The sequence below is a fragment of the Cryptotermes secundus genome, unplaced genomic scaffold (assembly GCF_002891405.2).
Source record: "Cryptotermes secundus unplaced genomic scaffold, Csec_1.0 scaffold116, whole genome shotgun sequence".
NCBI lineage: Eukaryota > Metazoa > Arthropoda > Insecta > Blattodea > Kalotermitidae > Cryptotermes > Cryptotermes secundus.
Window position 1 is genome coordinate 317,223 of NW_019732857.1, and position 16,727 is coordinate 333,949.

The following is a 16,727-nucleotide window of genomic DNA, read 5'->3' on the forward strand; positions in this document are numbered from 1 at the left end:
CCTCAATCTCTAAACTGACAAATTTTGATGAGCTTTTCGTACCAAATTCTGTATAAAAATGTTGTGTTCCTCACCTGGGCTACATATTTAGACCATCGCAACTTCATGCTGTGCTTGCTAGTCTATTATTTGTTCTGTTAGTCAAGTAACCAGCTCTCACATTCAGTTTGTTCTTTCGTAGGCGTCTTGGATGGCATAGAGATGAAAATATTTCTTGAGGTTTCGCGCCGACTCAACTTCACGTGGAAACTAGAGGAGCCAGCCGAAAAGAATAAATGGGGACAGAAATTTGAGAATGGTTCCTGGTCAGGCGGGATTATAGGTGCGCTGGTGGATGGAAGAGCAGATGTGGGATTTTGCTTTCTGTGGCTGGTGGATCCTCAAGCAAGTGACATCGACCTCACGTTTCCCTGGAACTCGGTGTGCAACACGTTCCTGGTTCCTCGGCCAGAACGTCTCAAGAAACTCAGCGCCATCTTCCTACCGTTCAGATCATCTCTGTGGGGTTCACTTACTGCCGCCACAATGTTCGTAGCTACCGTGATGTGGCTCCTAGCTCGACTCAGTCCCCCAGGTGCACTAAATACCACTGAAGGTAAGGGTGAATCTGCTGCAGCCATGTTAACGACTTCATTACACTACTGTAAGGAGCGATCCAAGAAAAGTAACGAAACTGGACGCATCTGAACTTACCTCCGCAATGTTCACATAACTAATGTTTCTTTGGTGGCCGTAACTGTTCTGAACATCATGTTCCGTATGTCGACTATATTCTAATCTCTCTAAGGTAGGCCGCACATCGGCATGCGTCAAGACACGAAGTATTTCGGAATTATGAAAATATATTATCAGAACCATTCTCAGGCCTCTGTATTAGGGGAAATATTATCGCTACCACTGTGGAAGTCGTGCAAAACTTGAGCGATTTTAGTCTCACTACATTAGTACCCAGTTTCATTGAAGCGCACCTACTAATGCAGACGTGGTGGAAGGGGTCACGTGGACACACGGCTGTAATGATACCCCAGACGGCCGTATTTCCTTACCAAGTAGGATATCAGAGCTCAGGAGAGACACAACTGCATGCAAAGGAATATAAAACATGCGGTAACCGCTCATTGGCCTGTTCTCAGGGCGTCTTAGCTGGTGCGACTATTTGTTGGCCGTGCTGGGCGTTCTGACAATGGCGAACCCAGCAACATCACAACATCGGCTGTACGAAGTAAGGCATGTGCTGAATTCGTGGGCGGTGTTTACTCTGCTGATAACTACAGCATATTCCAGCGGACTGGTGTCCCATTTGACTGTTCCCACATATTCCAAGCCGTTGGACACAATCCGAGCATTGGTCGAAGCGGACATATATTGGAGCTCAGCATATTACCCCGCAGTGGAGATCCTATTCGATATCGAGGTATGTGTGTTTTCTTGTATTTACAGTTGTACTTATTTCCACCAGGACAATTCATCTATAGATACAATATGCCTTCATTATCTACCGCATATCTTTGCCTTTCGGCCAGCATTAGGTACGCACGTTTATTATTGGTTGCAATGCTCACAAACTTTGCCCTTTCCGACTGCCAGTGTTTAGAGTGATTATATTTTTCGTTGTCTGCTCAGTATATTGGGTTGTAATTATATCATATATATCCTAGTTAGAACGTTAAATATTAAAAATTTAAATTGTCAAATGTGTTTTAAATTTAGTTCAAAACTAAATCCTTTTATATATAAATTTGTTCTTTCTGTAAATGTATTTACAAGAAACCAACTATACAAATTCACCCACAAAAACTTTGGCCAATCTAAGTGATGTGCAATGTATTAAACGGCGAATGAGCATATCTGATGATGGACGAAATGCCGAAACTTATTTTAGAAAATTAATGTATGTACAATTTATCTACACGGAAGTTTTGCCGACGCAGTTTATACAAGTGGAAATAGAACACACAAACATCAGTATAAGATATTGATTTTGTTAATTTGTAAAAATAAGAGTACTTCTAATTTTATGCTAACTCGTAAAATCCGTTCGCATGCAGAACTATTTGAGTCACTGGAAAATTTCGTCATAAAGAAAATGTGTCCTTCTATAATAGACTATTAACGCCGTCAAGTGTGATTGATAGATATTGTTTTTTTAGTCTTTCATTCTTTATATGTTTCGGTCGGAGCACCGAAATCTGTAGAAACACAGAATGGCCCGAACAACTGGATGACACTAAAGAGTTCTATTTTTCAAACAACGGAACCACGACGTTGCCTACATTCACCTTCCTTTAAAGAGAAGAAGTAGAGAGGACATGAACGAAATTGGTTATAGATTTTAACATTTTTTTAAACCATATTTTTAAATAAACTAACTATAATAATTCATGAATATTAAAGAATAATATTTCATATTTATGACATTGTAATATTATTTTCCATATGTGTTCGTAATGTCCTTCTGAAGGCGGTCGCCCCGACCGAAACATGTAAAGGATGAAAGATTATAAAAACACAAAAATCATAATCTTTTATAATATTGCTAGTGTGACGGACCAGAATGAACCAAGTGAAATTTATCTTTTTCGTTGCTTAATCGGAAATCATTATCGAATACTCACAGAACCCGAAAGGGATTAAACTTGACTTTCCTCTGCTAATGCTTCCTCTCTTCAGATTAGTATGGGGAATCCAAAATTCGGTAAATATTTTTTTTTGTAACATTAAAGAGTATCATGTCATGACAGTGAGATGTGCGCGCAAGGGACACCAATTATGTGATGAGTTTCAGAAATTGTTAGAAAGAGAACTGTAACAGAACAAATCTCGCAAATCATGAGAGTTAGTGAACCTACAGGTAAATTAATCCATTCCTTTCGCTTGTTCTGAAGAACATATTGCCCTATTAGTAAATTTAAATGTTATCAGTTTGTTCCCTTCTAATCCTCCGATAAACGTTATACTAGCGTATCAGCCCCTCTTCTGAGGCAGATGATAGGTGAAAGAGAAGGCAAATACAAAATGCTCCACACAAGACAAAACTGGGGCATAATAAAGGAGACACAAGCTTCTACATGAAACTAATAGCAAACGGCCAAATTATGGAGAGAAGATTGTGATATTACTTCCTGCGTATTAATGAGTTTCCGTTAGTTACTTCAAATGAAATTTACATATCAGAATTAAATTACCTGGTGCTGTAACAGTTCTAAGTGCATACGGTCCTGTAAACAGACAGTGAAATTTCAGTTTTTCACACACAACTGGAGCTAGCTAGAGATAATTCAGATGATTCACAACTTGCGTCTGATTATGACAAATACCTAATTTTACATACAGATATATGTCTGTGTTTTGAAAAAACATCGACCCTTTTCGGATAGATTGCTTTATTTTTAATTTACTCTGTATGCGGAATTTATTGATTAAGGAACTAGGCATGTTATGGTCTTTAACGAGAATTCTTTACTACGAAAGTGACCAGATTATCGTTAGATGTCCTTGTCGTCCCTCATCATGTGTTACTTAGTATAACCGTCCATGAGAGCAATACAATACAAGAACATTATTCAGTTGAGCAATAAACATCCATCAAAAGGCTATAAAGATCTATAGGAAATGCAATTTAGATTGTATATTGTAGTAGAATAATGCCAATAATTTACTTTAATGTTCACAGAACTCATGGCATAGTCGTTTCATACGCAAATTCCAGTTATACAACGAAGAATCCCATCATAAGAGACCACACACACATGCAGCACTAGGCTACGTGCTAGAAGGGAAACCGCCATACTACCTTGAAGGAACACCTGTGTCTCGAGAAGAAATGACAGAACTTCGTGTGATGCGGGAGTGCATCAGCCGGTACTTCATCTCATTGGGACTTTCCAAGATGTCGCCATACACAACAGCATTCAATGAGGTGCTAGTTCGTCTGATAGAGACTGGAATTGTGCAGTACTGGAAAAAGAGCATTCTGTACCGAAGTGTGGATCCGATCATAACAAGGCTGTTCGACAAAACTGGAAAGAAGGATGTAAGGCCAGAAATGTTACGAATGGAGAATGTTCAAGGAGCCTTTCTGCTGCTGTGTGCTGGAGATATGATATGCATACTTGTGTTCATTGCTGAGTTATCTCTGAAATGCATTCTGAACAGCCACAATGTAAATCAGGTATGTTATGTATCATACCCACTAACTGTTTGTTGTGTTTTACCCTCATCTCTGTTGATTCTCCCTGTCTGACAGGATGATCTCTGTCTCGTAATATTTATGTATTTATCATGGTAAACTTGACTACGTATCACTTTTAAGAACAAGAATGTGTGCCCATCTGTTGTGTGAATCTAGTAAGTTAGTAGATCCCAGTTAACATGATCACAAGTGTTCTGTAGTTTAATGCTGAGTGTAAACCCAAAGATTCTGTCGCTTTCCTGGGACAAATTGTTTCACACCTCAACTTCTCACATAAAATTAGATCAACATGTAGCTACGCTGCCTCCGGCAGGGCTCTTCGTAAATGCAGTCCCCCTCTTGAAAGGGTAGGGTCTTCCGGGTTTTAATGTCGCGTAGTTCAACAGACCAGTAGATATGCATGTGAGGCTGAAATCTTGTTTGGCTTAATTTCCGACCTGAAGATGGAGGTGTTATATGTCTCACTCTTTCAATTGGCAAGCCCGTTGTTATGTTTTTCTGAAATGTGTAAACACTAATAACAATATCAACATATTTGTTCTTTCTTGTTACAGATTGCACACGTAACATAACGGGATTTCGGAAACTTGTACAATGTTCGAACGAGAAAAGTTTGAAGAGCTCCTTGTGACTTAACCTCATGTAGTCCTGTGAACGTAGACCGACGTCATATTCCGAAAGATGGAACTCTTCATAGCCACCGCTAAGAGAATCTCAGACCCAATACATCACAAACGTGAATGTCATAATACCAAAATGGTGCAATCACTCGCAATTCTGAGGAATTTGTATCTCCATTGTAAGAGTTATTTAAGAGTTGAAATTGTCTGTTTGTATTTCTGGATAAAAAGAGCCACGTAAAATGCGACTAATGAGGTGGCTGACTAGCACAAATGTGGAGTTCTCAAGAATAAATCTTCTGGGGTGTCACACAATACCGTTTGAATGAAGATGGAGGCAGCAGATTCCTCCGAAACATCTTTTCCTACCCACCGTCTACACCATGTTACACCGCAGACGGCAAGAACATTCGTAGCAATATATGAGTTTGAACACCAAATTTTAGATTAAGTTGTCAATTTGGAACTATTCATCAATATAAACTGAAGAACATCAAATTGCTTGATGAATTCATGCGGAAATTCTTGTGGGATAAAACAGACCAGCGATAGTAGCAATAGGAAATATGAAGGCAAAGTGAGCATTCTCTTCAGCACTCCTTAACACACAAAGATATATTTATATGAGAATAGGTGCAGAGCGACCTCTGAGCCACGGTGCTATTCTTTTAATTAACCCTAACTTAGTACACGAAGCACAAACATTTATTTCCTCAGGGGAATTTTAATATTTAACAGTAATACTGGCTTTTGTTCATTCGTTTATTTCTTCAAGTTAATTGATTGTCAGGGAAGTATCTTTTTATTTGATAGGTATTAGTCAGCTGTTACTAGTGGAATTGTTGTCTGGACTGATTCACATCTCAAGCGAGTAGTTACGCAAGTTCTTACTGATAGAACATCATTAAAATGATTCCCAACCTACTTCATTACGTTACAGTACTTAAAAGGCTTTACTGCTTGATGTTTCATATTCTTGTGTGTCTGAAAGCGTGTTACATTTTGTGTTCATCTTACTTTTATTTTTGTTCAGACATGAAAATATTTTGCTAATAACCGGGATAGCTCAGTCGTTATAGCGACGGGCTGTGGGCTGGACAGCAGAGGTTGGAATCACAACAGGTCCAAGATGTTTTTGTCTACCTCAAAGCTCATAGACCAGCCCTAGAGCCTACACAGCCTTCTATCCTAGTCGTAACGGGGAGCACTTTCCTTGGGGGTAAAACGGACATAGCTTAAAGCTGACCACTTACGCCCATCTAATGCTGAGTTCAAGAATGATGGAGCTACACCTCCACTACTCCACGTGTCTACAAGGTATAGCGCTCAATTAATTAAGCACAAGGAAAATTTGCTTTACCTGTCTAATATAATCTACAAATATATTTCGCTGTAATTCTTGAGTATAGAAGGAACTGAAGTGGTAATTACTAAGTTAGGAAAGTTTCGTAAAAATTTTTGCAGAATTACTGTTTCAGAAGTGTACAGTCTAACGTCTTTATGTTGAGGTATGGATGCAGCCCACTTTTGTGGTGCAGGTTTGCAGGATTAAGTAAGGGTTAAGTTGCGTTTATTCGTCATGGCGCCTAACTTACTTGCAGGAGAAACATATTATATTTTTATGGATTCCCACTAATTGTGATTTTAATTTTGTGACGAAAAATATTATGTGTCGCAATAATTTTCTTCTTGACAGTGTCAATGCAACTGTTTAGAAGACAAAGTACATATAAAGAAACCAATATTCAATAACAATTATGGGTACTCAGAGTTATGTAATGCTTCCGGTAACAGCACAACTGGTGTACAGGTGACGGTACTCCCCCGGCGCAGAAGTGTTCAAACAGTCTAGCTACTCGACAAAAATTATTATGGAAAGTTCATCAGGAATATTTTACTGATGTTCACAGGACACAATAATATATATAGGCTATAGTCTTTCCCTGGAATAATGAAACTAAGCAGAGTACGACTTGAGAAGCTGCTATTTGCTAAGAACAAAAATTGCTATTCATCTGATGAAAACAGAAAATCCAGTACTCTATTCACAAGAACCCATCACTGGTCCATATCCTGGGCCACATGAACCCAATCCACGCCCTCACGTCCGATTTCTCTAAAAGGAGTTTTTTCTACAAATTAGATATACGTAAAATTAGAAAAAGGTAACAGGCCATGAAGGCCCATAGGAGTGTGAGACGTGGAGGATGCCACTTCTAGACAATCGGCTCACAGATGGCGGCAAGGCTGTTAGTCTTAAGCCCCGGTCGGCCTTTATCCCCCAGGAAGATTCCTGGTACTCATTTCTATTAGAGGTTAAGTCGACCCTAAGACCATAATGCGGGTGCAAGAATTAAGTCAATTAAAAAAGTCCACCTCATCGGGAATCAAACCCGCGACCTTCCGGCTTGTAGCATAATACCTCAACAAAATATGCTACCGCGTGCCCCAGTTAGATATCCGTACATGATTAAATAAATTTAAGTTTTTTAGCCTTATTTCCCGATTATGTAAGGTCATATTTTCTATATCCATCTAATAACTATCCCAATTGCAACAAGTAATATACTTCCACGATTTGGTCGAAGCATATACCTAAATAACACTCATATTTGTTTCAGATCAGTAATGATTCGTTAATTTGACACTCCTAATGAATGAAGATTCACTTGCGAATGAAAATTTCAACAATGAAAAGGTTGTGGGGGTTACAAATGATTTCGACAACGAATTTCAGCTTTAAAAATCATAAAGTAATAGAATATTTATCTGTATTAAATGAGTTTGATAATGCGTGAAGTATAAGTAACTTTGACCTTCGTTTTGAAAGATAACAACTTGCTTCATTATCAAATAAGATCTTTCTCCTCATACGAAACAAAAAAAAAATAGTTGCTAAGTTGTTTTTATTTAGATTTAAAATTGAAAACATCTTCACATTTTATAAGTGTCATGCATAGAATTGTTCATTTAGGAATTAAATAATTATTTCATTATTTGTATTAATATCTATGCGAGTTCGCTGTGCCGCATATTCCCCTCTATCTCTTGTGCGTCCTTTTGTTGTTTTGCTTATTTGCACAGTATTCGGAATTAAATGAAATTTTAAGAAGCTGGTATCGAAAAAATGTTTTGTGAGACACTGAAGGAGAGAGTGGGACGACATAGCTGATATCAGAACCAGGGACTTCAAGAATGAAATAGGAGTAATAGTCACTTTAATGTGACGTTCTACATGGAAATCTGATTATAAGCGCAGATACCAAAGTTAGAAATTAGAACACTATGCAGATTTCAGCCATGCATTCATAGCGGTTCTGTAGGTTTTGATAGGTAAATAATTTACGTCTCAAATCTCAAAGAATCATTTGTGAATTCTCCAAAAGAGTAAAGTTATTTCTGTGTACAATATTATATTTAAGCATCCTGTTGCACTCTATACGATAAATGATATAATGATACAAACTCCGTCCCAAATGCAAACAATATATTATGAGTCCTTGATCTTACTCCTTCACACTACATGTTTCGGCCTCAGACGGCCATCATCAGGTGTATAACACTCACGTGGCTGTCACACTGCACCCAGCCCAAAATTTAACATTTAAAACATTTCCTTGTTATTATCAACATCTACTTCGTTGATATCTGTCTGGTTTGTAGATTATTTTACACACGTTAATTTTGACTTTGCTGTAGTAGCACTATAAAATCTTTAGTTCTGATTTTAAAATCCTTTAAAATTTTTCTCTAAATTTTAAAATTTAAAATTGTTAGGGTTACTCGCCCTATGTCTAAAGTGCTGCAGCGGCTAGTTCTTGTTTTCACACTGTATAGGTGTTATCTGTAATATACAAATATATTCGTATTATTATCTTATGTATGTAATGTTTTCTTATGCGTTTATATTGTTATTTGTACTTACTCTGTGTAGTCTTCTTGTGTGCGTGCCGCTGCTATTCTTTACTACATGTGCTGTCAGATGTACTGTGTGCTGAGTTTTATGTTGGTGAGTGTAGGGGGGGGAATGGGTAGTGGGGAGAGAGTATCGTAAGTCTTTGATATTCTCTAATATTGTTCTTTACCGATTATATTCATAAAGACCATAACACATTAGAAATGTACCCACAAAACTCTGAGAGAAGAAGAAATTCGGAGTCAGTTTGCCGTCATGGAGTACCGAATCTGTTGTCTTCTTCTCTTCTATCTAAAAGTACAATGATTAAACTGCACACAACCGCAATTATTCCTTTTGTTTTGTGTGCATCCGAAAATCGATGACCTACATAAATGCAAGGAAACATACTGAGGTTGTTTGAGAAGAGGTTACCGATAGGATTGTATAGATTTAAGAGGCAGGAAGTAACAGGAGTGTGGAGACAGTTCCAGAATAGGGAGTCTCTATATATTTCTCGCATCGAACAGATTGGTCTGGAAGTAATTCTGTAGACTTGTATTCAGTGGGTTCGCATTTCGAAACTTGAGGCTCACACATTCTATCCTGATTGGGGTTTTCGAGGTTTCCACCTGTCCGTCCACACAAGTTCAGGAACAGTGTCTGGAGTAGGCCACGACCGCTTCGCTCAAATTCCCTTCCAATTCATCATCAAACAATTATTTGTCATTCGAAGCTGTAGGTCTGCAGTTACGATACCGAAAATATTGGTAAAGACTCCACCAAAAACGTACTTCTCGACAGATATCATTAGGATGATAAAAATGAGTATGAAGTGGGTTGGATGTGTGGCACGAAATCGATAGAAACCCAATTAATATGCATTTTAGCAGAATAACCTGAAGGAAAGAGGTGACTCAGTAGAAGTAGTGGTAGATGGGAGAACAATTTTAAAAATTATCTTAAAGAAATAGGTTTAGAGATATTAAATGGATACATTTCGTTCTCTATAGAGAAGAGTGACGAGCTGTTATGAACACGTTAGCGCTCAGCAAAATTTCTTGATTGGACGAATATCTACTAACTTCTGAAGGACTGTACTCAATTTATAATATATCAGTTATATTTTAGAGTATCATATGGCTCTAACTTTGTACTGTAGAAAGCAATGGGTTTGAATAACTTGTTAATTCTGTGTCAATTCATCTCTCACGAATGTAGCTGAGCCCTTCTTGAGAAGCCACAATTGTGTAGTCACTCAAGAACTTCCAATCATTTTATGGAACCTGCAGGCTCATTACCTTGTTGACAAGAACCGTCCACTGGCGTATCCTGAGGCAGATAAGTCCAATCCACACCATCTCATCCTATAACTTAAGACACATTTTAATATTACCAACCCACGTACGTCTTGTTCTTCCTAGTTGCTTTTTCCTTCTGACTTTCTCAATTCGTACTACATGCCCTGCACATCTCATCCTCCTTCACCTGATCATTCAAATTATACTTGCGAAGAATGTAAATTATGAAGCCCCTCATTATATAGATTTTACCAACCTCATGTCACTTCATCTCTCTTTGATCCAAATATTCTCCTCAATACCCTGTTCTCAGACACCCTCAGTATATATTCCTCCCTTAATGTCAGAGACCATGTTTCGCACACACACAGAATCACAGACAAAATTATTAAAACTTTGTGTATTCTAATTTTTTGGCTTCTAGACAGTGGACGAAAAGACAAAAGTTCTGGACTGAACGGTAGCTAGCACTACATGAATTCAATCTTCTCTCAATTTCCTCCTGAATCGGGTTTCGATTTGTTATTTTATTTTCAATGACTCTTACAGCCCATTCAGGGCCCAGGCCTCTTATTCGGTTCCGTAATCATTTTACACAGACGGTAGGACTCCCTGGACGAGTGATCAGCCCGTCGAAAGGCTGCTTCCTAAACACAGGACAACACAAACAGAGAATTAACGCTTACACACACTAACCATCCATTCTCTGAATGGGATTTGAACCCACGATCTCAGCGTCCAGCCGAGCGAATACAGTTCATGCCTTAAACCGTGCGGTTACTGTGATCGGCTTTGATTTGTTGTAGTCGTTCCCAATATCTGAAATTTGCCACATTTTCAAAACATCTGTTACCTATCTTTGTGTCACAATTTTTCCCTGCATTCCATTGACGAGACAGAAACATATATTTAGTTTCTTCTGTATTTACTTCCAGACCAACCTCCTTACTAGCGTCAATTAAAGTTTGTATGTTTCTCTTTAAGGCAACTCTACTATTATCACCCAATAGATTCACATCATCAGCTTAGACCAAGGGCTGATGTGTCTCATTTAATTTCAGTCCCATCTGGTTTTCGTGGACCTTCCTAATGCACAGTTGAAAATCTGTGACGATAAAGCATCTCCTTCTTTTAGACCATTCTGGATAGGAAAATTATCAGACAAATATTTACCTATACGAACTTCTCCGTTCACTTCGGTTTTTCTAGATCTTAAGACACACGGTAGGACTCCTTGGGCGGGTGATTAGCTCGTCGCAAGGCCTCTACCTGTACACAAATACAGGAAAACGCACACAAACATCCATGCCCTGAGTGGGATTAGAACCCACGATCCCGGTTTCCGAGCTGACTTTACTATACGTTTAATTCAAACACATATTAATCAGCCTATCTAGTTTCATTTGTACCCCAAATTCTATCAGAATATTGTACAATACTTCCCTCATAACTGAATCATAGACTTGCTTGAAGTCTATGAATAGTTGATGTACTGTCTCATCGTACTCTCACTTTTTCTGCAGTGTCTGAGGTATACAAAAGATCTGATCAGTACTTGATCTATTCCGTCGAAACCCACGCTGATGATCCCTAATAATTTCATTTATGTATGGACATGAGAGAAGAATATTAGATAAAATTTTGTATGACGTTGATAGCAGTGCATTCTGTGACATTCAATGCTTTAAATTAAGTAATGACTACGATGAGCGTGTTTTAATGGTAATGGTATTCTGTAATTTAAAACGTGTGGCCTTATCTACGTTTTAGTATATTCCCAAGAAGCAACAGAAATATCGTGCCGATTTACGTACGTTTTATTACAACAACAAGTTACACATTTTAGCTCCTTCCACTTGCCCATCTTGGAATGATGTTGATTAACATACAAGTACAGGCGGGAGTATCTACATTTTTTATTTATCATTAAGAATTTTATAAATAAAATTGTTTTAGTCCTTTCTACTATATGTGGTTCGTTTACGGGCAAGTACAGCGATGCCGTGATACTTATCTGCCTATAATGCACACGATTACATCAAGTTTACTTGTTCACCCAAAAGTATTTTTACTGATAATGCAATGCATAGTAACAATGATATCTTCAACAAATATTGACTCACTGAATACTTTTGCTTTTTAATGAATAATAATTTAATGTATGGTTTTCCTCGGGTCTATGATCTTTAGGTAACATTCTTCCATTTGACCCTGTTCTCTTATTCATGTCGTTTCTTACTGTATTTTATTTTATTAATTATTTTGACACATAGTTTTACCCCTTCTGACGAATAATTTCTACTCCTTTGCTGTTGTTAATCAATAGAAATATTATTATCACCGCATTTTGTGCCTATTATTATTGTGACGTGTTAAACCGTTGTTGGGTAACGGGATGTGGAAAAGTTACCGGGAAGACAGGCTCTTACTAAACTGTCGGTTGCCAAGTTACGCAACAGTAAGGAAAGCGGTGTTCCTCCTTGCCTAGCCGTGCCGAGTCGAGCCGAACTGAGCCCAGCCTAGTCGTTACACGTTACATGTTATATTATTATTACTTTTTTTGTTTGTTGAGCTGACCATCCGTTCATAGGACCTGAACCAGCCTGTAAAAGCAGTAACCGATAAAAGCAGTTCTCACCGGTTCTCACGGTCTCTTCGCTTTGCAGATTTCTTATATTTTTTCTTCTACCCTGAAGATGGAGGCGATATGTTCCTCCGAAACGTCGGTTAACACCACATATACACGGTGCCAAATCCCAGAAGACTACTTTCTTCATTTATTCATTTGTTTGTTTGCTTACTTCTTGGCACAAATGTGTTTTTCCTGCAGTGCTTACCTTTAATTAGTCTTTGATTTTTGAAGTGTTCATCCATAATGTAATTATCTGTATCTACCCTGTGCTGTGTCTGTAATTGTCCTTGTAGCTGATGATTCGGCACATAAATAATAAAGAATTTAATTATTAGTATTATTATTATTATTGTAACGTGTTTACGCTACCGAAAGACGCCGTATAGATCGTTAACTGGTTTACTGAACAATCTACAAATAACGGCTATAATTAATGATCCCAATATTACGGGTTTCCACACTTTACAAACCCTACAACACAATCTCTTAACACAATCTTCACTTGTCTTCACGTACTGATAACGCGGGAGCTATGCAAGTCTCCCTGAAATACACACTCCGAGTATAACTGTACTACAGCAATCACTATGTCTGGAAAGCACACAATAAGTCTTCCGCTCGCTGACTTCTTAGTTATCGCACACTCGCAGGCTGCTATGTTTCAACTGATGATCACACTGCTGTGGGGTCCGCTTATATAGCCTTGCGCTGTTGCTAGTGTGACGTGGCGGATAGCATAGGACGCCGTTGCTAGCGTGACGTCACCGCTGTTGATTAGCATTGCGTAGTTGCCAGGTTACGGGGCTCGGCTATCTTCGGCTCCGCTCGGCTCTCTTCGGCTCCGCTCGTGACGTCACCGCGCGTTGCGCATTGCGGGGTTATTACTCGCCTATTACCGCGAGCGTTACGTTACCGCTGAGGGGTGGGAGGGGAGCGCTGACTCACCCACCGCGTCACTGCTGGTGTGGGGGGGGGGCTCAGATTTCGCAACATGTCACACTATTATTAAAAAACTAATTTCTTTTTCTATTGTACAGAGCCAAAGCATATTTCTTTCGCGGTTCTGCCCTGATGTAAAATAAGGTGAAGTTGAAAAATCTTTAAATGTGTAACTAGAACTTGCTCTCCTGCCATGTGCTATGCTACTCACCAAAACTACATTTAATAAATATTCCTCTATTCACATTTAAGTTTCTGAAGATTACTGTTAACTTATTAATGATTCATATATCTGGCCAATTGGTTGCATAATGATGAGATCTACTCTGTCGATAATTCAGCTATTACGGGCTCGCGTGTCCTCCTACAGGGGCCCATGTCCCTGCCCGTGTATACAGTTTTATTAGTGACAATGAAACCCAGTTGGAGGGCACTGATATGGTTGGTTAATGGCTAACACAAAAGTCAGCACATGTGATTCAGCCAGGTCTCACACCAAACTGGGAATATGTTTCATATTTATTTTCAAAATGTCACAGGTGTTCGGACCAAGCAGTTCGAGTTCTACATTAATGTGTCTCCCATTGATTACAATATTTTGTGTTTAACTGAGACGTGGCTAAATTACTTGTTTTATGACCATAATTTATTCCCGGGCAGTTTCAAGGTTTTTTGTTCTGACAGGGTGCATGGAAATAAGACAGCCTGTTCTTAGGGTACTTACTGCCTCATCTCCCAGAGTTCGCTTCAGCAAATGTAGGTACGATACAGAGTCTCATGACTAATGTGTTTTTTTTTCAGTGTCTCTATCAGTCCATTCAGGGCCCAGGCCTCTTATTTAGTTCAGTATCACTTTTCACAGACGGTTGTAGAACTCCTTGGACGAGTGATCAGACCGTCGCAAGGCCGTAATCTAAACCCTGGGCAACACAAACACAGAATAAATGCATACACACACCGAACATTCATGCCGTGAGTGGGATTCGAACCCACGATCCCGGCTTCCGAGCGAGCGAAGGCAGTTCATGCTTCAGACCACGCGCCTATTGCGAACGGCTATGACGAATGTGTATGGGTTGAAATTCCAATTTTGGACAGTCCAAATTTGCATATTAGTAACCATAGCTTTCTCCCGGATATCCAACCTGAATTTATTGTCAATTACTTTAGCTTTTTAGAAAACAAGTTGGGTACCAATAATTTCGGGGTTATTATGATTGGATATTTCAACACTGACTTCAACTGGAATCATAGCTTCTCTGTTTCTGACGGCCACTATTACTCTAAACTTCAGGGGTATGCAATAAATATCTCCACATGTCTACTTAAGCCACAGTCATGCGCTGGCAGCAATCACTTTTTTATTTTTTATAAATTTCCTGACATCGGTGTTACTTTTCTCTACTCTGGAATTGTTAAGCTTGATATTTATTACCCTCCTTTGGTTATTGAAAATAGTTTTTCCTTTGTTAACACTGCTTAAATTTCGAGTGTTCGTATCTTAATTTGATTCGGGGGATTATAATTTATTACACAGCATTAACTCAACTTATGTTTGGTCCCGTGTTAGACTCTGCATTCGCCAGCCTCAGTGATACTGTAGAAGGCGCTGTGGAACGGATAATTCCTCATGATTTCATCACCAAGTCTAAACTCCCACATTAGTTTTCTAGGGTCTTAAAATGTTATGTTAGAAAAAAAATACAAGTGCATTAAGAAGAAGAAATTTGACAGTCTATATAATAAATTGTTCTTTTGTCGTGAAACTGAGGCTATAATAAAGGCAGAGAGGATTAGATATTTGGAGTCGATTAATGCTAATTTAAAGTCGCAATCATAGAAATTTTGGAAATACATGACGTCATTTAGGAAAATATTTCAACTGTTGTTGAGCTTGTGATTGATGGCACTCATTTGGTCGAAACTTGTGAAATCGCCGATGTATTTGCTAATAATTTTCAGTTAATATATGACAACCCTTCTTCTCGGGTCTTCCTTTCCCTTTCACGCTCTTCGGAATCTCTATCTGTATCACATAATAGGATTTCTGATTCTGATATTTTCAAACACCTTAAAAGTCTCAAATTATATAAAAGTATCAGTCTTGAAAACATATCTGGCTTTGTTATTAATGGCTGTCCTGATATACTTGTACCTGTTACGAAACACATTTATAATTTTAATTCTATCTCAAAACAATCTTCCTACTTTATGGAAGTAAGCGACGATTTTTCCCGACTTCAATAAAATTACTACTTTTTCCGTTAGAAACTACAGATCCATCTCAATTCTTAGATATTTATCCAAAGTATTTGAATTAGTTATAATACATCACCACGTCTGACATTATATTAAGTTCAAATTGAACCCTGTCAGCTTTGTTTCATAAAATCCAAATCTACCGCAACCAATCTGGTAACCTGTCTTAATGTTATTACCCTTCTAGTTGGTTCTCAGCGTCAAGCTGATGCAATTAATTTTGATCTGACCTCTGCTTTTGACCTCGTTCTCTGCGTTCTGCTATTTTATAAGCTTCGTGTTCTTGGATTTTCCGATGATTCTGTAAACTGGTTTCGCAGTTACCAGTCAATAGCAGGTCCATATTTCTGGAATTATTTCATCATCTTTTCAAGTAATTTCCGGTGTTCCATAAGGAACTCTTCTGGAGTCTCTGTTTATTGGCGTGTACATAAACGGCCTATGTGATATCATTAAGCACTCTAGGTGCCCGCTCTTCGCAAAGGACATAAAAATATATCGAGCCATTAACTCTCCTTGAGGTTATACTCCTCTGTAATCTGGTGTGAGGTTGGTGCCCTGGGATCTACATGAACCCAAATATTGACAAAATTCAAATTATAATCTTTTCTAAGAAAACAAACATCTTGATATAATTATTGTGTTTCTGAACAGTATCCATCGCCTTCATTTTTATTTAAGACGCAACGTTCCATAGACTGAATTCTATGTATGTCATCAGGTAATTCAGTCTCCGAAACATTGTGTATTAAATAAAAACCTGGTTAATGTATATTATCGAGAAATACAACAAATATGTTAATAGATTAGATTTATAAACATTTTGATATATGTGTATACAATATTTCATTCCACTATAACTCATACTGACTCTGTTAAAGGCCAAGGA

At 38.3% G+C, this 16,727-nt stretch overlaps 1 protein-coding gene across 1 annotated transcript; it reads left to right on the top strand.

Moving 5' to 3' along the window:
• Positions 1–374: 374 nt before the first annotated feature.
• LOC111867752 lies at positions 375–5,196 on the top strand. The gene is made up of 4 exons (XM_023857884.2): positions 375–595; positions 1,134–1,414; positions 3,674–4,171; positions 4,747–5,196. Exons 1-4 carry the CDS (start codon positions 526–528, stop codon positions 4,762–4,764), a joined length of 867 nt encoding a protein of 288 aa, XP_023713652.2. The 5' UTR covers positions 375–525; the 3' UTR covers positions 4,765–5,196.
• Positions 5,197–16,727: the final 11,531 nt, after the last annotated feature.